The 24489-nt window shown below is 34.0% G+C and overlaps 1 protein-coding gene across 1 annotated transcript in view; it reads left to right on the top strand.

Moving 5' to 3' along the window:
- Cubn (Cubilin) overlaps positions 1 to 24489 on the top strand; it is a 173617-nt gene that overhangs the window by 146268 nt on the left and 2860 nt on the right. Inside the window, exons 58-67 of the mRNA XM_071587204.1 lie at positions 2315 to 2438; positions 4461 to 4687; positions 8934 to 9157; positions 11081 to 11243; positions 13191 to 13405; positions 13836 to 13913; positions 15312 to 15459; positions 16482 to 16651; positions 19200 to 19365; positions 20316 to 20456. Of these exons, the coding sequence (XP_071443305.1) occupies positions 2315 to 2438; positions 4461 to 4687; positions 8934 to 9157; positions 11081 to 11243; positions 13191 to 13405; positions 13836 to 13913; positions 15312 to 15459; positions 16482 to 16651; positions 19200 to 19365; positions 20316 to 20456 (1656 nt within the window). The remainder of the gene's footprint in view (positions 1 to 2314; positions 2439 to 4460; positions 4688 to 8933; positions 9158 to 11080; positions 11244 to 13190; positions 13406 to 13835; positions 13914 to 15311; positions 15460 to 16481; positions 16652 to 19199; positions 19366 to 20315; positions 20457 to 24489) is intronic.

The raw sequence follows: 24489 nt of genomic DNA, 5'->3' as shown, positions 1-24489 counted from the left end.
ACATGTCCAAAAAGTTAGGTCTCATTCAATTCTTGGTAGGAAAGAAAACTTTTGGCCTCTATGTGTTTCTGAAGTTCTGTTGGGTAATTATCTGCAGCATTTTTAATCAGCACGTCTGGCCTCCCCATGTCTTACAAAACTATGAATGCCACTTCTCTAATGACATTTTTCAAACTACCCCCTTAATGTCATAAAACTCGGTGACACTTCCAGTATCGGCACTAGTTTCAGGGTTTGTTCTTCCTCAAATCTCATGTTGCAATGTCAATTTCTCACAAATGATTTCCTTAGTTTACTGTCACCTGGTAATTGTTTCTGGGGAATGCACACTCACAGCAAAATTTTCTACTCCTTCAATAATTTACCATCTATATGTAATATATATATATATATATATATATATATATATATATATATATATATATATATATATATGTATATATATATATATATATATATATATGTATATAATATTAGGACGGCACAATAGAACACAAATAAAATAGATAATACTTAAATTCAAATAATGCACTTCATTTTACATATGTGAATGCATTACCCCCTTATACATTTAAATGAACAATCATTGCTACTCCTGCAATTCTGCCTCACTCTCTTCTTTTCCTATCCCTTCACACAAAAATTCCCACAACATTTCATTTGACCAGTGTTTCTCTGTTACATCCTAGAATTCCTACCCAATTCAGCCACCAATATAGAGGTGAGAACTCATGAATCCAGATATATACTGGCTTTCTGATCTTTTAAAATTCCCGCTCTTAAGTACCACCTTTAATTCCCCTCCCAGCATTCCCTGCACCTTCCCCTTCCCCCCCCCCCCAGAACCTTAACTTCTCTCCGAATAATTTTCAGTCTTACTTGAAGAAGGCCGAAAGCTCAAACAATCTACAATGTTAATGTCCTTTTAAGTTTTATGTATTTTATTTGTGTTCTATTGTGCCGTCCAAATATTACACTGCTCATGTGAGTGTTTCCATATCATTGATATATATATATATATATATATATATATATATATATATATATATATATATATATATATATATATATATATTTTTTTTTTTTTTTTTTTTTAAAGGTAATCTACCGGTTAAGGTAGGTTTTTGGATGGACACAACTGCCAAACAAATATTTTATTACTCTTAACAAAACACAAAATCCGTCATCCTACTCCATATCAGGTCCGGACTACAACCTTGACGTGGTGGAAGGGCTTGTGCGTTCTGATGACCCCTAGAGCTGTGCTGGCGGGAGTAATAAAAATTGCTCCTGGTAGGGTCACCCATGCCAGATAGGTCGAAGGTTAGGAGCCAGACGAAAGGTAGTCCACGCAGCGTCTGTTCCTCAGTGAGGTGGCTGCAATGGCGTCTGACCCCAGTGGGGCGGCCAGTAAGTGATGGTGTCACGTTAAAAACACTATTGAGGAAGGCAACGGGAAACCACCTCAATTATAATTCCCAAGAAAAATATAAAGGACAATAGAGATATATATATATTTTCATGTATATATACATATATATATATATATATATATATATATTAATATATATATATATATACATACATTTACATACATATACATATATATATATATATATATGTATATATACATGAAAATATATATATATAATATATATATATACATATATATATATATATATATATATATATATATATATATATATATATATATATATATATATATATATATATATATATATATATATATATATATATATATGCATTACTATGCATCACTATATATTACATACATACGCACACACACACAGCACATGTTTCCTAATGATGCCGTATTACAGTGAAATGTATTGTAACATAACCAATTAAATTCTGAGGTAAAGTAAATTCTCTCTTTTATTTGATGGATATGCTGAACTTCCACTAAATGAAGCATGATCCTGTAAGGTTTATTTTTCATGTACTTTTGTCCCTTAATAATCTCTTTACCATAGGATTCCATCCTAATTCATGGCAATAATATTCAGTGCAGATTTGTAAGTGTTTGTTTATGACACATACTTCTAAAAAGGTAAATTATTTCATTCAAATTTCATTTGATCATGGATTTGTGTATGAATGTTGTCCATTGAATGGCATTTCTACCATTGATAGCTTCTCTCTATAACATAACTTGTTTGGAACATTTCTTTCATAATTATTTGTTTCAATGTATCTAAATCATTTTATTATTTTTAGTTTGAAGTTTCTCAAAGTTGCGAATTGTTTACCGTATGAATTTTTCATTTTGGTTCAATATTTGCATGGATTTTAGGTTGCAGTGGATATATGGATAAACCAGGAATAATAACTTCACCTAGCCATGAAAATGCTTACTTTGGTGGGCTAAATTGTACCTGGGTGATACAAGCACCAGTAAATCAGGTTGTTATACTTGAGTAAGTGTATGAGATTATTTATTTTGTTATACTCAAACATAACATTGCTTTTTCTCACTTATACTGTAGAGTGGGTCCAATACCACGCATACCATAGTATACAGTATAAACTGATGGCTATGTGCTCATGTACCCCAACAGAATAGCATCATTCCCATTTAATTTAATAAAGAATTCCAAGTATATTTCCAAATTAATATTCACCTCAACATAATCACATTTGAATTCAATTCTCATTATGGTAAATTTTATGTATATTGCAAAGTGCCAGTGATTGGGTATGATTAGGATCATAGATTAAACAAGTGTCTTTGGTAGAAAAAACCTTTATTGTCTTTTATTCTCCTTGAGCACTGAAAACATGCCATGAAGGGATATAGTTAGTTCATTTTTTTTTAGTCGCAAATTTCAAATTCATGAGTAACACTTTCAATTTCAACAGAAAATTGACTGGTTCCCCTTGATTCATGAGCTACTGAGAAAACTTGCTGAAAAATTGAATTGAATGTCAATGGCAGCATTTACCTACTAGCATAGATATTGTAAACCCAGTCATTAAATAGAATTAAGAATCTGATGATATTTCCTTGGCCTTCCTCCCTCTCTCTAAAAGCCTCGCTGCTTGAAATTGTAGATAATTACACAGATGAAAAGTTAGGCATCAAAGATTGGTGTAAGATTTTCCATATGGATTCTCATTCTCACCCCAATAAATACATTTTATTATTATTATTATAGATGAGAGCCTTGACATTATCTTTCAAGCATCTGAAGAAAGCCCTACTGAAATCTGCCTAAATTCTAAGTAATGTAAGCCCTAGAAATATCACTTATGTCATTCTAATTTAAGATTGCATTAAGTAATACTAGTGGGGAATGGGGGGGAGATTATCAGCAGTAGTCTACTGGGTTTGGGTGAGTTTTGATTGACCGAATGTATTGCTGTTCTCCTAAAACCTATTTCACACTTGGCACATAATCTCTTCCAATCCCATTCTACGTATATCAATAACTCATACTTTAGCTGTGCTTTCTTTCTACCTACATTAGTGCCACCTAAAATGCCTCTTCTCTTCCTCCCCCTACCTCGCTTTTCCCAAATTTTCCTTTCTGTTGCTATATTTGGCATCCCAGTGCCTCTCAGTATCATCAGCATCCTCTTATCCTATCATCAAATTTCTCCCAACTACCGTCTCTCTTCCACTTCCATTCCTAGAACTTCATCTTTAGTTTTCCCTTTGTCCATTTTATTTTCTCCATTCTTCTCCACATCTATATCTCCTAATCCTTCACTCTATGCTTATCCTCTTTCTTAATGATTAATTTTACGAGCCATAAAAAATAAATGACACTCCAAATTAAATTTTTCAGTAGTCCTTTCTTTACATCTTTACTTTAGGTACCTGGTATCAACTCCCACCTATTTGCCAATGCATCTTTGCCTAACACCATTCTTCATTTAATGCCCCTACTACCTTCACCCAAAATATTTCTAAAATAGCTGAACTGTCCCATCTGTTCTAGTTTATGTCCTCCAACTTTAATGTTTATCGATGACTTCCTATTTCTACAGATTCAATGGGGAATGTAATGTCAAAATATAATATTATGCTGGATCATTGGTGAGCATACTGTAATATGAATCCCATTACAAAGGTGTCGTAATTTAAATGATTTAAAAATTAAAACAGAAATTTCATTCCCTTATAAGTATGTCATGGAAAGCATGCATTTAGAGACTTAATTTTCATTGAGTCTGAATTTCTAGTTTACTTTATGAATCAGGAATGAGCTTCTTCGAGCACTTCAGGTTTTTCATAAAATATGGCAAACTATATGATTTTGCATTTTTGCAAAGAATATAGCGTTTCACTCAATGAATGAAAATGGATGGAAAATGAATTTTCACTCAATGAATGGAAAATGGAATTTACAATGCATTATTTACGATAAATTTAATTCTCATTATGAAGTAATAACCAGTGTTTGACCTTATGTCCTCACTTTTTATCCTATTTTCAGATTTGAGTATTTCAACTTGGAGAGAAGTGGTACCTGCTCATATGATCATGTGTCCATGTATGATGATGGTTATATTAATCCAAAAAAACGGCTGGCACGTTTCTGTGGGAATTTGAATGCTGAACCTCCAGTGATCAAGTCTACTAACAGGAGTATGACAGTACAATTCATGACAGATGTATCTGTTCAAATGGAAGGATTTAAGGCTTCAGTGTCATTCACTTACGGTAAATAATGATTAATTCAATAACCAAGCACATCTTTTTCAATAAGAAATTTGTTAAATTTAAAGAACTGTGGGGGATGCCACGATAATAACCAATGAGTCATCTATTAATACGCATTCAAATACAGAATTTTCAAAGTGAAAAATCATTCGCCTTGACTAGGGCCCCAGTTCCCAGGGAAATGTATTGCTTTCATCAGGACTTCCTGAAGTATTGTGTTACCACATGCATCTTTTCCCCAGATATTGTCACCAACAAAGAGTGTGTGCATCTTACACAGGAACAAGCCCCTCCCATACCTCTCTGCTCTTTCTGGAAGTCCCCACGGTAGATGAGTCAACCTCTCCTCTTGTTTCCCAGGCCCTAAAAGACAGTATGAGATCAAAGGGCGAATATTCTGTCAGCTTGATTGCCATTCTAAGGCTGTCAAACATCAGCTACCACTCTTAGAAACCCTTTACACAATATGCTATGCTTTATTCACATATTGTTTTCTCCAACATAATCCCTAACTATAAAGATGCAGAATCCGACGTGGAAGCTTAAAAACAGAGTGGTTTATAACCTTATATGTATATAGGAACTTCTACAGTCTTTGCATGGTAATTATTTCTTTACTGTTCACATATTTGAAAGTTAATTATTTAGGCCTTTATATTGGTTGTACAAAATTGGGGATGATGTCGCAACCACATTGGCAAAAAATTAATGGTTGGAAAGCCAGTGTAAATTAGGCCTAATGAAAATTTTGCACTACAATGACATCAGTACCTGAACATTGAATGCATTTTGCATATTAGAATTGTATTTAAAGTAATTGATGAAATTCTTTCATATGATTTACCCTTGAATATGATTAGGTACCTATGCATTTAGGCAATACTTTAGTTTTCATGCATTTTTATTTAAATCTATGATGGTAGAATTGCAATTGGATAAAAGATTAAGTTGCTATTTACTCTCCTTTTAACCAATTTCCTGTTCAACATTAGCAGCAATGCATCAACATTTTTTCTCCATTAACATAATTTCCCAGACAACAGAAAATGTGTTGGAATATATTTTATACACACATATCACATGAGAAATATGTATCTGGAGACTCATAAGTATGCAATACACTATTAAGTGTGTATTTTCCTTGTGTAAGTGCAATAAAAGTCTCCAAATTCATGTGTGTATATGCGTATGACATGTATGTTTGTGTCCAAATACAGCAGATATGAATTTGTAATGTTCAGTCCCCATACATTAATTTATATATTATATTGATTCAGGCCCCTCCCAGTTAACATTAACCGCTGAAATATGTTAGTAATTATGATACACTATTTTGGAAATATGGTGGAGTTTACAGGAGTGATCGTTAGTTTTAGAGTAATATACAGCAGAGGGAAAGAGTTACAGCAAGGGATGGCATTAATATTGAGTAAAAAGGTAGGAAGAAGCATAGTTAACATATAGCAAGCAATGGATAGAGTATTACAAGTAGAAGTAAAAGTGGAACCGAAGCACATGGTCATTGCTCAGGTATACATGCCAACAAGCAACCATAAGAAGGAAGAAGTCGATAGGATATACGATCAGTCAGAGAACATAATCGCCTGTGTTCCTGCAGGGAAACATTTGATAGTGATGGGAGATTGGAATATGACTATGGGTAAAGGAAGAGATGGTGATGAGGTGGGGGACTATGGTTTTGGCACGAGGAATGACCGCGGGGAATACACGCCACCAAGCAACGTGGGGAAGAAGAAGTCCATAGGGTAAACTATCAGTTAGAGGACATAATTGTGGATGTTCTAGGAGAGAAACTTTTGATAGTGATGGGGAATTGGAATGCAAGAGTAGGCGAAGGGAGAGATGGTATTGAGGTAGGAGACTATGGTTTAGGAACAACATATGGCCGCAGGTAGAAAGCAATAGTTCTGCAGGAGACGGTTTAATCATAATGAATACTTGGTTTTGACTCCACTATAGGTGTAGGTATACATGGAAAATGCTCAAAAATTCAGAAAGTTATCAATTCGTTTATATCATGATTAGGCACATATTTAGGAACAGGATTCATTAAGTTTCCCAGGAGCTGATATGGATTTGGATCATTATTAGTATTAATTAAGTATAAAGTCAGATTCAAGAGGATAGTCCAGGGAAGATGGATGAGCAACTGGGATTTAGAAGCATTAACTTGGATGAAAAGAAAGGACTATCCACAGGTTGTACACAAAATTATGAGCTAGGACAGGAAATAGTACAACAGAAGAAAAATGAAGAATATCAAAAAAAGGATATCAAATACCACAAAAGAAACAATAGGAGGAAAAAGGACTATGAAACCAAGAATTACAGATGAGATGTTTAGAATGATAGATGAGAGAAGGAACTGGAGGAATGTAAACACAGAGTTATGTAGTAGAAAGTAAATAAACTGAGACGGGTAACAAATAGAGCAAAAGAAGGATGGTGGAAAATGCAGAGCATAGATATGGAATGATTGGTGAGGAAGGTTGGAATTGTTGTACTATACTGGAAGGTTAAACCATATCTGAAAGTTAGAAGAAAAAATGATTGCAAACAATCAAAAAGAAATGAGGGAAAACATTATTTGAACAAGGAAAGATCCAAGAGAGGTGGAAGGAATATATAGAGGAACTGTATGGTAAAGAAATCAGACCAGCAAGATTAGACATGGAGAGTGAATATGATGTACATAGCTTAGGTCCTAGCTTACTCGATGGCAAGATAGAAAGGGCATTTAGGGAAGTAAGGGATAAGGCTTTGGTGGTGGACAGCTTTCCCATTACCCTGCTTAAAACTTGAGGAAAAGGTGGAAGGAAGAGTTTTTGTGAAATAATTCATTGCATTAATGAAGGAGGAGTTTGGACAGATGAATTCGTCAGATCAGTGTTAGTTGCTAATCCAAAAAAAAGGGAAAGGCAGTAATATGTGAGGACTACACGACGATAAGTCTGATTTTGCACTCAGCTAAAGTGGTCCTCAGAATCATCAACCAGCAGATGGAGAGCAAGGCAAATGATTACTTAGGGGATCATCAGTTTGGGTTCAATAAGGGGAGAGCCTTGTGTGATGCCATTGCAATAATGAGGTCACTAACAGAAATACCATCAGAGAATACAATCAGGATTAAAATATCTGTTTCATAAATTTTGAAAAGGCATTTGATGGAGAACATTAAGTAGAAATAATGAATGTATAGCAGAGAATAGGTGTAAATTGGAGGGATAGGAGACATCTACAACTGGCAGTAGTAGTAGTAGTTTTGAGGGGAGGCAACCGACAGCGAAGGTCATTTGCGCCATAGGGGATGGACAGGAAAGGATGATGGGTGAAGAGAAACCCGGCGTCGACATTAGCCTACTCTTTACGAAAGGCACCAAGGGGTCCGCAGTTTAACGTCCCATCCGATGGACGGCGTACTCACTCAAAGTGCCCTCCACAAAGCACCTCAAGTAGGGATCGAGATACCTCTGTAAAATATTCAACACCGCCGGGATTTGAACCTGCGCCCTCAGGGTGGGAAGCCAGTACGTTAGCCCCCGCACCATCTCGATCCCCCTACAACTGGCTCATATCTCAGCTGGCTCAGTTACGATTGGTAGATAGAGATTCCGGATGGGCAGTGTTAGAAAGAGAAGTAAGACAGAGGTGGTGTCCATAATCACCTGTTTAACATATATGTGGAGGAAATAGTTAGAGAAGCATGGGAAGAACTGCAGATAGGAATGAATTTTGTGGGGAATTCATAAAATCGGTCAGGTTTGTGGATGATCAAGTTTTAGTTTGTCAGTCAGCCGAGGGGTAGCAAACTTTGCTGAGTGCATTGAAAAGTCAGTGCGATAGATATGGGATGATTATAAATTTATATAAAATAAAGGTTATGCTGCTTTCTATGAAAAGGAAAGCTAAATTAAATGTGAAAATAGTCGGGCAAAAACCAGAGCAGGTGTAAAAATTTATGTATTTTGGAAGTGTTTTGGGCCAAAATGATCAAAGTAGAGGAGACACAGGGAGACGAATTTCATTAGGCAAAGAAGCTTTCATGAGGAGGAAGCAATTAAAGACAGGGATTTTTTGTGAGTATGTTAAGAATAGTGTAGTGGCTGTATATAGTGACTAAAATGGCTTTTAGTGCTATGCTTCAAAACAGTTTTTAATAGGTTCTTGTATGATAATGCGTTAACTTTTTTAAGTGACTATTGTAAATAAAAATTTTATTTTATAGGGGAATCCAGCGGATGTGGAGGGACAAAAACTCTGACTTCTGGTGGATCTGTAAGATTGTCCTCTCCTCGTGTGACCCAAAACAATCATTATGAGCCATTCTTAGACTGCCATTGGCTAATCATTGGAGCACCCCAGCAAATGTTGTCTGTTGAGTTTAAGGAAATGGATATGATTCAGTGTCTCACAGGCACAAATAATCAATGTGATTGTGATTTTATTGAGGTAAGCAACAATGTATATTTCATACCGCCATGCAACTGCTATTATCCTGTTTTCATTTTTTTTACATATTTAAGCATATTTATTTTATTCATATATTTAGTTTGATACTTAGAGGAAAGGTGAGTGCAAAATTATAAAAATTCAATTTTACTAATACAAAATGTTATCTCCTTGTGAATTAGGAGTGACCAGTTTGTCTTAGTAAATGTTGATTAATGCTTCAGGAATAAGAGGCATTTAATTCACATTGAATCATGCAGCCTGCTAATATTTAAGGAGAATTAGCAAACTTTTGAAGTAGCACATTTGTAACATTATATCATGCCGCATCTATAAATGGTAAATGAATGAAATCTTGAATCAAATGACTGTATAGTGTTCAGCACTTACTGTTAAACTTATCATGTAGAGCAAACTGCCAGATATCCAACATATTTGGGGAATGGAATTTGCCAGTTGGATGAATATCCAATGTTGTATCTCAAAAACATATATATAGATGATTTCGTCAACATAACACGGAAGTGCCGAATAATGAATTGGACAGCAGCAAACAATATAGGCACACATAAAAAGGTCACTCATATGTTATTTCTTGATCATTTCGACGGAATTCTGCTTCATCGGAAGATAGAGAAGTACTGCTTGATGCATTACTTCTCTATCTTCCGATAAAGACGGAGCAGAATTCCATCGAAATGATCAAGAAATAACGTGTGAGTGATCTTTTTATGTATATATAAATATATATATATATATTATTGTGTTCGTCCTTTATATGTGTTCCTATCCCTTTTCCTTATATCTGTTTCTGTATATACTATATGAGTATTTATTCGCCGTTTGGCGGGATTTCGTGTTTGAATGTGTGTGTATATATATATATATATATATATATATATATATATATATATATATATATATATATATATATATATATATATATATATGTATTGCTTTATATAGCAAAATCAGAGGTTAACTTTTGAGCCCGTTTCTTAATTGTCAAAAAATACAGTCAAAACAACCAAAATGAAGTAAAATTCCCTTAATACAAATTTGAAAAATTATTTTCCCCACTTATTTGTCAAAATGAATGTTTGATGTTCATGCATTTCATGAAAAAATTTTAGGACTTACATTATCAACAAAAATGTGTCTGCTCTTTTCAGATATACATGAACATCTTGTAGCAAATAAACTTTCAACTGTGAGATAAAACTGGGTACCAGCATCACCTTAGTTCAATAAGTGTATATGATTTTTAATGAGTTTTGCTAATTCTCTCTCTTGAATGTAGTAGATGAAAAAGAAAAGCACTACCTTTGTCTGTAGCCCAAGTCCTATTTCATATCTGATTATGAATTTTTCCATCCCATTTTATGATTAAAAAATATTTTCTTTTATTCCCTTATATTTTGTAGTCAAATTTTCTTTTTCCCTTGAATCTTGAAATAACAAGATTTTACTGTATTGATCAATATTTTCCTTGGGCTTTGTACTTTCATCAGTAAGTGAATGCAATTTATGATTGGTAGCATCATGAACTGCCTGAAATCTTTCCAAGAGTCATTACCTGTCTCTCTCCTCTAGCGAGAGTAATTTTCAAACCGTGCAGTAGTAGATTAATGAATGTGTTAATTGACTGTATATGCAAAACATGTTTTTTTTATGGGATCCCTCTGGGAAACTCCCATGGTTGTTTATATAACTAAATATGAAATCATCAAAGCACTTTTACAATTAGGTTTTAACAGAGTTACCTAGGCATTTAATTAAAATATTGAGTTTTTTATCTATTTTAATTTAATTCCTAGGGTTAGCAAGCTTGGCAGGTTTATCCTTCTGGCATTAAACTGTTGCTTTGCATAAATTATGAAAATTTAATGCAATTAAATTAAAAATCGTTCACTTTTATTGCAGATAAGAGATGGGGCTGGTCCATTCTCAGATTTGATAGGCAGATACTGTGGATCTGTCATTCCCGCCACGGTCACTTCATCTTCCAATCAGATGTGGATTCGGTTTAAGACAGATGGCTTGGGGAATGGACAAGGTTTCCAGTTAGATATCAGAAGTCTTCCCTGTAAGTTTATATTTTTATTTGTTCCAATGGCATTTCAAACTAAAGATTGACATAATTTTTGCATTAGGTATATCTCAATGTATCTAAAACTATAAGTACCATAATGATCTTTTCTTAAAAGAAGTACGGAATTGAATTATTATGGAGGATTTAATTGAAGATATTCAAAATAAACATTTTAACTGAGGAATATAACATAAATGAAGTCTTTATTCTTTCAATGTTCAATTCTTTTGCCTAACACCTGAACCATAAAAATTGTTTCACCACAGAACCCTTTAAGTGCTTGCAATATTTTCATTGTCATCAGATGTGCAATGAAGTATATTTTATTAAAAACTAAATTTTTCGTCCCACTCTCAAAGGTCCACTAAATAAAATAGACAACCTACTTTCCAAATAACAACATGGTGTCATCTTTTAGGGAAACACTAGTGCTATGGCTAAGGCCTTTTTCATTCAAAAAAGGTTTATGAAAGCTATAGCTAAAATATCCGTCTGTACTCCTGGTAGGCTACTTTAAAAAAAAAAATATATATATAACCATAAACACAGTAATCAACCCATAGGTCGGTTTGGTAGGTGATGGTAGAGTTCACCCAGTACTAAGCCCGACGGCCTGTGAAATTCACACATCAGGGTAGGGGGGCAAGTTCCTTTCCCTGTGTTGGTTATGGTTTCCCAGGAAGACCTGGTATCCGAAAAAATCACATGGCTCGGGTGGAGCTGCAGGTGCCCTGAGTGTCTTGCCCGGGAATCGAACCCGAGCCCCTCCGGTCGGCAGTCCAACACTCTACCCCCTGGACTACCGCGACCCACATATATATATATATATATATATATATATATATATATATATATATATATATATATATATATATATATATATATATATATATATATATATATATATTTATTTATTTATTTATTTATTTATTTATTTATTTATTTATACTTGCGCTGCTTGTAAAATATTCATTCTTATTTTTTCCTAACTCATCCATAAATTGTTACTTCACTCATGGAAGAGACATTATACATTTAATACAGCAGCCTTGTACTATATCTAAGATAGGTCCCAATCACTCTCCTTGACTTATTTTAGCATATCGCCAATAAATATAAAAAATAAAATGACTGTAAATAGGTTTTTAATTGAACTTAAGAAGTTACTATCAATCAAGTGCTATAACAGTGAATTCATGGGTGATAACTTGTGATTTTCCGCTATTTTACATGTAAAGGTGTGTACGTAGCGTTTCATTGTATCATACTAAATTTTATTTGAGTTTAACTGCTATATTTCAATGAAGTATGTATTTTTGCTTATTGCTCTAATTCTATTTTCTGCATATCTTTAAGACTTATGTTTTTGTCACATGCCTGACAGACAAATGTTTTCAAGTATCTGAAGCAACATACATCCAGCTGGGAAAAAGTTTTCAAAAATATGGTAATGTCACAGAAAAGGCCATTACTCTAGTGACTGAATGCTTTTGTCCCATCAGTTTACACCGAAGAGGTCATAATTTCGTGCATTTTATTCTATTTTGGGGGACTTTTTTGTGAATATGACACACTCACAGTGAAATGTTTTTGGGGATGTTGGGAGCACTTATGTGCAAATTTTACCAAGCTGAAAGTGTGGTCCGTGAATCTGCCCCCTATTGCTACTAGCCTACAGGGGGTTCTGTCTTGCCTCCATGTAGAATCACTAGGCTTTGAAAAACATTTGCATCAAATTTCACTTAATTGTTATGAATTTTACCAGAATTTTGGAAACCTAAACAGGATGATAAAGCCTTAGAAGTTAAATGTTACTGCCTTACATTTATTATTCTCAAATACCTACAAATCCATCTTTCATCCAGTTTTATTTTAATGTAATAGGCTCAGGTTTTTCTTTTTATTATTATACTAACAGCAATTAATTTACTTGGGTTACAGCACCCTGTGGTTCAGAATTGGTTTTAAAAGTAACAAATACAACAAAGGTGTTGAGCTCTCCAAACTATCCCAACAATTACCCCAGCAATCTTCGCTGCCACTGGCTTCTGACCGATCAAGGTGAAGGTTTTAGATTTGATATTCATTTCAAGGATATGGACATTGAAGACTCAAAAGAATGCACCAGTGACTGGTTAGAAATTTATGAAACTACAGTAAGTATATTTCTTCCCAAATTATATTGCTTTACTTTACCTTATATTTATCAAACTTTTATCAATGATAAATTATTTGAATAAGAAAATGAAACCAGTGTGTATGCAAATGTGTATGTAATATTGATATTTTGGTGCACCTGTTTTTGCTTCAGATTATTTTAGAGACACAGTAAGGTACACATGATATTGAATGTCATAAATACAATGTTGTTCTCATCTTAAAGCTTCACCTTTTCTAGTTATTTAGCTTTCTTGCATGAGGAGTAAATAGTCCCTAAGTATTTATAATTTATATAGAACAGTTAGTACCACATGATACTGATTAGTATTTAAATGCTTAACTATATCACACTTGGCATTGAGTATTAAATAAAACTGACACTGATCCCTAACAACTATATATTATGAAAAACATTTACTTTTCCAGTTCTCTGGTGTTATTACTGAAGGCTATGGTGAGCAATTTGTACATCGGGGAAAGATTGACCTAGAGTATCCTATGCTTGTAAGTTCTAATTTTAACAAATTTGATTAGGATAATATGAAGAACGAGTAGCTTTTTCATTATAATTATCTAATGATAAAACTGTCCCTGGAAACCCACAATTCTCTACATCTGTTTCACCTGAAACTGAGTTTTAATTTTAAAATTAATTTGCTCGTACATATTTTGATAACAGGCTGAAACTATGAAGGTGCAGAATTTCAATTGATAATGAAATTAAATTTGTGATTTGATTAAATTATAATCACTAAAAACAGCATAGATCAACAGATGAAATATATATTTAAAAAAATAATTTTCCTGGTCAGACAGGATTTGCAACCTTTGCATGTACAATGGACTCTTGCTAAGGGACCCAGAATTTAAATATGCTAACCGTTAAAACCAAAATATTAGGGTTAATATTGTATGGCAAACTATGATTGTAATCTGGGTTATGGAATTAATATTAATAAGTTGCTTCATCGTTAATCACCAACCCTTAGTAATAATAAAATAGTGATATAGTTTTGCTATTACAGTGTTCAAAATAATAAAGAAATGATACTGTGGGGCAATATTCATTTAATATCGGCAAATGCCATTCACTTTGCTAACAGTCATTTGTTGACAGAAACTTCTACAAAGTGATGGAATCCTATAAGTCCAGCGTTTATATTTTAAATAAACAAACCAAAACGTTATAGGTAATGACCTGAAGAACTACTACTATTGCTGCCGATGTGTTTTGTATGAAGATTTCCCGAAGAAGAGAAGCTAGCTTCTCCGAGAAGTTTTGCTTTGTTGATAACATGGCCACCAATATTTTTTAAATGAAGCATCATTTGAAGTAACTTTAATCTTTTCATAAGAAAAAGCATCTTTTTAGTCACCTGCGTTGTTCACTAATTTTACTGTTGGGTTGTCTGACAAATTTTAATATAGGTCTTTCATTGAACATACAAATGAGGTAACCAAAACATGTTAACCAAAATATTGTACATGGATTAGGGTTGGGACCTGAAGGAATGGATGTTTTAACATGGAAAACACATTATCAAGGAACCTCATAACAAGAGTCCACTGAAATAGGATACAGTATTCTCTAGTATAAGCATAAATATTTTTGAACATCTGAGTAATCTATTATTAAGCACAAGGGACAAAATATAAAAATGATCAACCCAGCAAAAATCATTTAAGAGCTTGTGATGCTCTGTAATCACAGGAAGCTAAACATAAGTAGAGATTAGGAAAAAATGGGGTCATTAATAAAATTGGATGAAAAATAAAGCGTTTCACGCTATGCCAATAAACCACTATAAGTGTCTACCTTCTACAGTCATTTTCAACAAAATGCATGGATTTACAAAATGCATTTGCCATATTTCATATTAAATGTTTATTTTTTATCAACAGAGTACCCGAATGCCTTTGCGAAAATCAAAATTCTGTGGAGTTGGACATCCATCAGACTTTTATTCTGGGACAAACCAAGTGGAGATTAACTTTGTCACAGATTCTGCCAATACCAGCAGAGGTTTTCAGCTGGAATACCAATTTCAAGGTTTCTGCCAACGCTTATGATTTTTAGAAAAGATACAGCAATCTAAAGTTTACATTTTACTATTTTAATTTTCTATGACCTTTGGCTGTATGCATCTCTTGAGGAAGGTTGGGGAAGGGAAGTATGGATAGTTCTGGATGAAAGAGAAAGTTAATATAAGCCGAGGAAAGGGAAAATATAAAAAAAGAAGTTAGAAAGGAAAAGGAGCCCAAAGAGTATACATAATAAGTGATCCACCTTGGGTTTCGTCCTCATCTCAAATGCTCTGAATCACCAATGATTAAAAATTCACCTCAAAATTCAAATAAAAAACCCATCCTTAAGAGAGCTGCTTTGATGATATAGATTTGATAAAAATATTTAAATCTTCAATCAAAACACAAAGAAATATATCTTCAAATTAAATGATATTGTTTTGTATTATAAAACATGTGCTGGTTATAACTATTTTTACTCTTTATATAGTTTCATCGTCGTTTAATTACTGATGTATTCAAGATGGGCATATCTCTCCTGGATAACAAAGTGAAGTATTTATTTGTTATTATTAATGGGAATAACCCTTTTTTTTAAGAGAAAGATGAAACATATACATATTAATTCAACAATTTAATGTTAATTATAAGGGAAAACAGATTTTTAGTCTAGATTGTATCCTTATTGGTGACTCTGAAGTACTATATTTGTGTATTAGAGAAGACTCAAATCCAAAATCATTTTAGTTACCATTATGTAGAGAATGTTATTAGAGCCATCTGCCTCATTACTGTTATTACAATCAGTTTCGCACTAATTATACCCATCCAATACTATACTTTAAATTTAATTAAGATAGTATTTTTCATTTAGCAAATTTTCAGTTCATGCTGAAATGTAAGTTTCAATAGATTAATATATGTTGTCATTGCCATGTCTGCCATTAAAGCCCAAGTTTTATTTATCTTTCAATTATGGAGATGCTTTAATATGTATAAATTTGAATATAAATGATGGTAATTCTAATGTAAATGCTTTAATTCCAGGATGCAACAGGAATTTCACAAGAGAGCAAGGGCGGATTTTAAACACTAAAGGAGGACTGCAAGATAAATGTCTGATTACTATTCAAGCAAAGCCAAATCATACAATATCCCTGTATTTCAATGACTTCCAAATGACCAGAAGTGATACTGGTACATTTTCAGTAATGGAGGTGAGATAATTAACTAGAAATTCAGATTTATTATTTTTCCTTCTTAGTCTGAAAAAGAGATTGCTCTACTTTGGCATTAGTTATAAGAAAAAGACATAACTAGATGTAAAGTTATGCTGAAGCCATAAATAAGTTGCCAGGAGAAGTTCCAGTAAAGATATCAACATTAAGCAATGCTCTGGCTCAAAGGAAATAATGGTGTCCTTAATTTACAAGGTGCATGCTGAAATGTGCAATGCATATAGGAAACAGAGTTTCTTGGCAATTATAATCAATGAATACAGCAAGGTGTTCATTTTCAAGTTCACATTTTAAAATTAGTCTGAAAAATATCACTGGAACGACATTTCCTGGGTTAGAAGAAAAGATTTCAGTAATGATTAAGCTATTGGAATGGGCAAGAATTTATCAAATTGAACCACATATTTCTGCTTAAAATGCAGACATTTCAAAGTGTAAAAATCATTTGCCTTTCGGAATTCCATGTTATTATTGCAAGCAAAAATGGTGATGGGCAGCCAGATTTCATGTGGCTTACACATTAAACTTTGTGGTGCATCGCCATCATTTACATGATTCATTTGCTCAATTTTACAGGGTTTTGAATTGCTCATCCATCCCAATAGAATCAATCCACAATCATTAAACACCTCCAATGACAGTATATCTCTTTTGATTCCATGTGAAGCAATAATGTTTGATCACTGCATTAAAAGGGGCCAGAAAATAATGGCAAATAATAGGTACATGTGGTATTGCTAGGTTAATTCTATCACGAAATGCAGTAGGATTTATACACTGATGGCCAAGAGAGAGAGAGAGAGGTATATCTTCAAACCTACCGAAGGAGAGGCAGTGTTTGGTGATTGCTAAGTCAAGCATGAGTAAGAAATGGGGAAGGGATTATTCCATCATGTTGGTGAGAGAGCCAACCAAACCATGACTGTTCATATTATGACATTAACTTTCCCCTTCTTTATCATCCTCTCTCACACTGTGATAACCATGATGGATGGATGGATCAAAAAACAACTTTGTGTGCACATCGGTTTCAAGAAACTCATAGAATATTACCCATCATGCTATCCAAGAAAGAATTCCAGCTGACTCAGTGCTTTGCATCCGCGATATTTTCTATAATCATTATGGGGCAGCAATTAATGAACTGTAGTTCTTCGACGATGATAGTGTCTTTCTCCTCTGTGGCTTGATAGAAAGAGAAGCACTAGAGATATTTACATGCTCAAATATCCCTTCCTTCCTCCCAGAATCGTGCTAAAACTTTACTACCTTCAATTGAAACTACCTATGTGGTATACAGAAAATAGTTAATGATACATCCAGCAATAGTTCCATACAAAACACCATGGATTCTTTGCATTCCATTCCATCAAAACATTTCACAATATGAGCAGTGTTTCAAGTTATTAAAAAATGACTGAACATAATTCCTTGTGTTACATATGCTCAGAAAAACCATGGGTTAGCAGAAACCTTAATTCAACCCCAACGAAAGTTTTTATCTTCATCACTTAAAGCCAAAGAATGACCATGTCATTTAGTTTTTCCTTTTATGCACCATACTTATCTTCCACAGAACGAGTTGACACTTGAACAACTCACATACTCTACAGACTTCTCTAAACTAATTCCTGAATATTTTAAAGAACTGATGGCCCAGCTTATACTCTGTTATTGTGATCACCTTTACCTAGAGTGGACAGTAGATTTTAATTGAAATCTGTGCTGAGCACATTACCTACAACCTTCATCAACATAATCAACCACATTTCATCCATTATTATTGTAGATCTTTCTATAGCTAAGATAAAACACAAAACCTAAACCACACTGTTCAACTAAATTATTGGTTTGATAGTTGAGGGTAGACCTCATCTACATAACTAAGTTCAACAGCGCACCAGGTGGGGCTGATTCTTTTCCCTCTGCTGCTTGTGGTTTCTCAAGGAGATTACCGGAAAAAATAAACAGCTTGTGTGGAGATGAGGGCGTCCAGAAATGCCTAAGCTCACGTGGAATTGAACCCATGCCCTCTATTCCGTAGCTTAGTGCTTTATCCGCTGCACTGCAACAGAAATTTTACAAGAGAGCAATGATGAATTTTGAACACTATGGGAGGACTTTCAGATGTCTATCTATTGCACCCCCTAATTGATAGAAAAATGCTCTCAGTAGTATTTCCACTCCATTCAATTAGTGTTCCTTCATTGATATCCCTCATTGCATAAGGAATAATGACATGCCAAGTAGTCAGTGATTGAAAATGATTACTGCTAACCTCCAGTTAATTTTACGTTATTTTTTATTGAAATCCGAACTTATTTATTCAAGTAAATGTTTTAGTTGAAAAGACAAAAAGTTCATAGCAGTATTTATCACCAAAAATCATTAAAAACTACAAATTATTATCGAAACAAACATTTTCATAGGTTACCATCTAAATATAGTGCATGTGTGTTTGTATAAGACTACACCATGGGAAACACTGAAGAATACAGTGACTTATATATGCCTCAATTCATTGCAGGTTCGTGATGGACTGTCAGCTGATTCACCCTTACTAGGCCAACTTTCTGGTCACGTGATTCCGAATCCAATATTCTCTACATCATCTGCCATTTCAATCAGGATAGATTATTCCTCCATTTGGCCAGTTGAGCGGTATGACATAACTTACACTACTACTGATAAAGGTATGAATGTATATTTAACAAAACTGAATTGAGGAATTTTAGTAGTTGAGTTCCTTAATTACTTCTTTCGTAGTTCAAATGAAATTATACATTATGAAAATGATTCACTCCAGTTTACTTCCTATTTTGGCAACATAATTATATATGCATAAAAATTTAAATAACAATTCACAAATAAGTGGAGGGTCACAATCAAAAAGATAATTGATCTTGATTTGAACCTCTGTCTCATACTTTCCAGTCAGGAACTCACAACTCAGTGCTCAACTCAACTCAACGTAAATGTCCGTGTTCCTAAGGTTATTTACCATCCAACTAAGTGGCAAATCTCTGATACAAATGACAAAAGTTACACACTGTATTAGTCAATCTGATACAGATGACAAAACGTTACATACTTTATTAGTCAATCAAAAAAAATAAATTATTAATTTACACCACTAGTCGAAGCACACTGGTTTTCAGATTTCAATGTAATTCTCTCCCACATGGCAGTCTTTTGCTCTTTCAATTGCATTTTATGATGCAGATATTTATTTTTAATCTATATTTTTATTTGCACACTAATGCTTAATCATTCAATCTAAAGATTGTCATTTGATGTAAAAATAATCCTAATGAAGCAGAACTTCAACACAGAAAGTGAAACCCCTTTTGACTCTTATTAATATCCACTTCACACCATATCTCAACTCCCAGCTTTGAAAAAAACAAGCAATGTAAGAGACCAGCCTGGCTCTTTGTCCAAAATCTGGCTTACAAGTATATTGCTCTCCCTATTTCTCCTTGCATTAAGTGCTTGGTAGCCTGGACTACATTTTCACGTGCTTACCAGTTTGCGACCAAATATATTCATAATGTCACTTCTCTGGTAAAAATGATTTGATTATGATTTTGCAATGTTGTAATAAGAAAATGTTCAACTTTATGATATGCCCTTACTTTTCTAGGTCGTGGGTGTGGAGGCCGCATCTTCAACTACGGAGGAAAATTTACTAGTCCTCTGTATCCAATGAATTTCCGAAATGAAACAAATTGCAGGTGGGAAGTAACAGTTCCTGAAGGTTCATATGTTTTGTTGCGATTTTTAAGTAAGTTTCTACACTCTGTTGACATTTTTCTCCCAGTTTGGTGCAAGTCTATGGTGACTCAAAAAATAGGGCACTGATTAATTTCATGAACTACCTAAAATTTATATTATTTTTTTGCTAGTAGTACGAGTGGAAATAGTAGAAAAATAAGTGAAATTTTATTTTTATATAGTTTTGTTATTTAACCATGTCGCTACTGCAGAACTACCTTAAAGATTCAATTCAGTGTGGTGTCCTGTGATTTTCATGATATTATTACAGGTGTATCCTAATCATTAATAACTTTAACACATCAAATTTGTGGTTAATCATACATTACATAATATGAGCTTATTCCTGCTTTGAGATTATTTATGTAAACCAAAAAGTTTCTGCCTCAGGATGAAATGCTGATGATCATAAAATTTCATATATAGTGGAACCATATGTTAACAAGTGCTCACCATCCCAAAAATCACTACATATTCTCATTAATATCAATGACAATGTTGAAATCACTTACTAGATAATTGATATGAATTTCAGGATAGGATAGCCACTGACCATATGTAGGGGTATTTCATGTGATAGATAACATCAATTGAGAAACTACTAAAAGCAATTTATCATTTATTTTTATACTTTTCCATGACTATTATACATGAATATGTAGTCTTATTGTAATAATATAAATAATTTTTAGCAGCTAAGGGGATTAAGTTGGTGCAGTGGCTAGTGCACTGACTTTTCACCACAGTTACTCTCTAAGTATGCTAACATCTTTTATTTTATGGCAGTTGGTTGTTAAAGGTAGTTTTGTATGCACACAAACTGGACATAGCAGCATTTGTTAGCTTCTCCTAACAATATAGACCCACACTACAATTCCACCCATGTTCTACATCCCTTCATTCCATTCAACATGCTTATCCTTTTCCTCTCCCTACATTGCTAGCCTAAATCCTTCTCCCTTTCAGTCTTCAACATTCCATTGTAAATCAAAATGCTCTACATCAACCTTTCCTGCCTCCTAAAGATTTTCCCAACAATCCTCTCTCATCCCCCACCCTGTCTAGTACTTGTACATGTTTTTTTTCTTTCAGGCCATTTTACCTTTTCCATTCTTCTCCACTTACTGATCTCAAAAAATTTTTTTTTATGAAACCAGTTTATGCCATCTTGTATAATAAAATTCAGGCAAGTTCTCATAAAAAATCCTGGTTATAAATTTGATAATTTTTTCATTAATATGTTTCCTTCTTGTAAGGTGTTGAACAGTGATTTGATGTGCTGCATCATGAAATACGTGCATGAAGATGCCGAATTAAGGAATCAAGTTAGTATTGAGGTGTCTTGATGATTATTTTACAGTGTGGGAAATTCTGTTCCTTGAAAAAAAATTAGCAAAAAATGGGACAAAGGCCAATTCTTTTAAAGTCAGAATTTGTGACAGGAATCAGGAGTATGAATGGAAATTCCTGATGATGGTGATGTTCCATTTATTTTTGAGATCAGTTCATGATGGCTGTTGACCATCCCCCATGGAAATCCCAAGAAAAACTGAAATCATAGTAAGACTGACCTCAATTACACCATTAGCTTGCAAAGCAGATAACAAACTCTAATCAGATTGTATTCACTCCAGGTAAAGGAAAGTTTCTCTGTCGATAAATTAATTCCATAAAATGAACAGTCCCCCTATCATCCATTGTAATCAACCCAAAGGTTTGTTTGGCAGATAGAATAGATGCCTATTACTAAGCTCAATCGTGTGAAATTCATATATCAGGATAGGGTGACCAGTTTCTCTTCATGTACGGGCTATTGTTTCCCAGGAAGATCAGGTACCCTAAAAATGACACAGGTTGGGTGTAGCCAAGGGTGCCCTGAGGCATCACTTAGAATGAAATCCAAGCTCTCCAGTCAGTAGCCCAGTGCTCTACCAACTAGAATACTACATCCCTGTCCACAAGCTTTTCAAGCTCATTATGCATGATTAAATTATGATTTTTCTTTCAATTTTTCACTGATGACTACATAGCCCCCAATCATACAGATACTTAAATAAGACAGTTATCACTGTAGAATAATTTAAAATTATTCTATAAATATATTCGACTGTCAATAATTTATCTATGTAATCATTAGATGTCCAGCAAATTTAAATGAGTAACTGGTAGGCACAATAAATTAAATTTTGGGAAGCTATGATACACATATTTTGTGCTCCATTATTCTTTCTTTAAATTTCAGTCCCATTTTTCCAATATATTTAGTGGAACACACTGTGCATTTTAATTCATATACTCCACTCCCCTCATCTTTGAGAACTTGTCTTTGTGTAAATAATAGGAACATAACATCCTTTCTTGTGAAGTACCTTATCGAACATGACCACAATGGTGACTGAAATTCTCCATTTTGAAAATCAAGGCCATACACCTGATGCATTGGAGCAATTAGAAATTTTAAAATTTGTCCATTGCAAGGATGAACTTGCTAACGAAATTTTGTATCCCTCCCAATCCCCGCTCCTAAATCTACCACTCTTTCATGTCCAGTGCTCTCAACAGGGGGTATCCCTATTCTAAACAAACCCCTATTAACAGCCAATGATTGACACCAAAAGCTGTATTTCCCTTTCCCTCCCATCAAAATTTGAACCTCTTTATCCCTCACCCTCTGACCAATGCTCTGAAAGTATATATATATATATAAAGTTGTCTTCTGTGAAGAGGTCAAACGTCGAAGCCTAGGTCATGTTTAAAGTCGATTGTATGTGGAAATACAAAGTTACTTATTTCATTTCAATCTATTTTGTAAATTCCATCGAGTTATACTGGAGATGACAAATGAAATCATCTTTGATCAAGACTTCCTTCCTTACCTCCTGTGGTCCAAGAGGTTACAAGTAGCTTAGAATATTTTATAGCAGTTTTAATTGGCACCTAACAGGTCACATGCCTATGTAGCTTGAGAATGAAACAGATGATGTCTAAATCTTCAAAATATTGAATCAGTTACATGAATTGACAATATCTAAGCAATTTATTATGAGCCCTCAAGTCTCTTTGATAATTAATGATGTATGTAATAAAAGGAACATCTTTCAAAACACCATAACACCAAAGATATTAATTGTACGTGTATCCTAACTCTATTACAAGGGGATCAGCGACTACAATTCCACAGTATATTTTTTTCAGGGAAATGTGTTCAAATGAGTAATACCATAGGTCCCAAAAGTATAAAATTAGAGTGCAGAATGACCACACTAAAGGATTTCACAACACGTTAATAACCTCTCCGGTAGCTGGCAGTAGCAATGTACTGTAAATACAATATAATTCTGATGAGATGATTTTATAGTTGAAGAAAATAAAATATACCAAGAAATTACATTTTGAATTAGCTAAGAGGGTATTTTAATAAAAATAATTCTTTTTTAGCCAGTCTATCTTGAAAAAGCATTGCTGAGTGAATTGGGCATTCAGTGCCATAGGTATGCGATGAGAATGAATGTAAACAAAACAAAGGTTATGTGGTTGTCAGGAAAGAGAAAGGATAAATTTACTATTAAAATAGGAGTTCATAAACTAGAGCAAGTAGAATAGTTTATGTATCTCAGGAGTGTTTTGGACCAAAATGATCAAAGTAGTAGGGACATAATATGAGGAATACCTTAGGCTAAGAGGCTTCACGAGGAGGAGAGAATTGATGACAGGGACATTGAATATGGATGCTAGGAAAAGCTTGTCAAAACTTTAATATGGAGCATGGCTTTATATGACACAGAAAGATAGTCATTGAAGCAAGAAGATAGACGAAAGACTTTTAAAATGTGGGTGCGGAGAAGGATGGAGAAGGTGAAGTGGATGGAAAGGAAAACAAACGAGGAAATGCTAGGTATGATGGGGGAAAAGAAAGGATTGTTGAGAGAAATCAAAGAGAGGCATAAAAGATGTATTCAGAGCATTTTGATAGGCAATGGTATTGAAGACAGTGGTAAGATGGGAAAATGTCAGGCAAGCGAGGTAATGGTAATAGAATGGGC

This window comes from Hetaerina americana, unplaced genomic scaffold (genome assembly GCF_022747635.1).
Source record: "Hetaerina americana unplaced genomic scaffold, ioHetAmer1.1.p SCAF_3, whole genome shotgun sequence".
In the NCBI taxonomy this organism is placed as follows: Eukaryota; Metazoa; Arthropoda; class Insecta; order Odonata; family Calopterygidae; genus Hetaerina; species Hetaerina americana.
The sequence above is the reverse complement of the archived record's forward strand: the minus strand, read 5'-3'. Positions and strand labels throughout refer to the sequence as shown.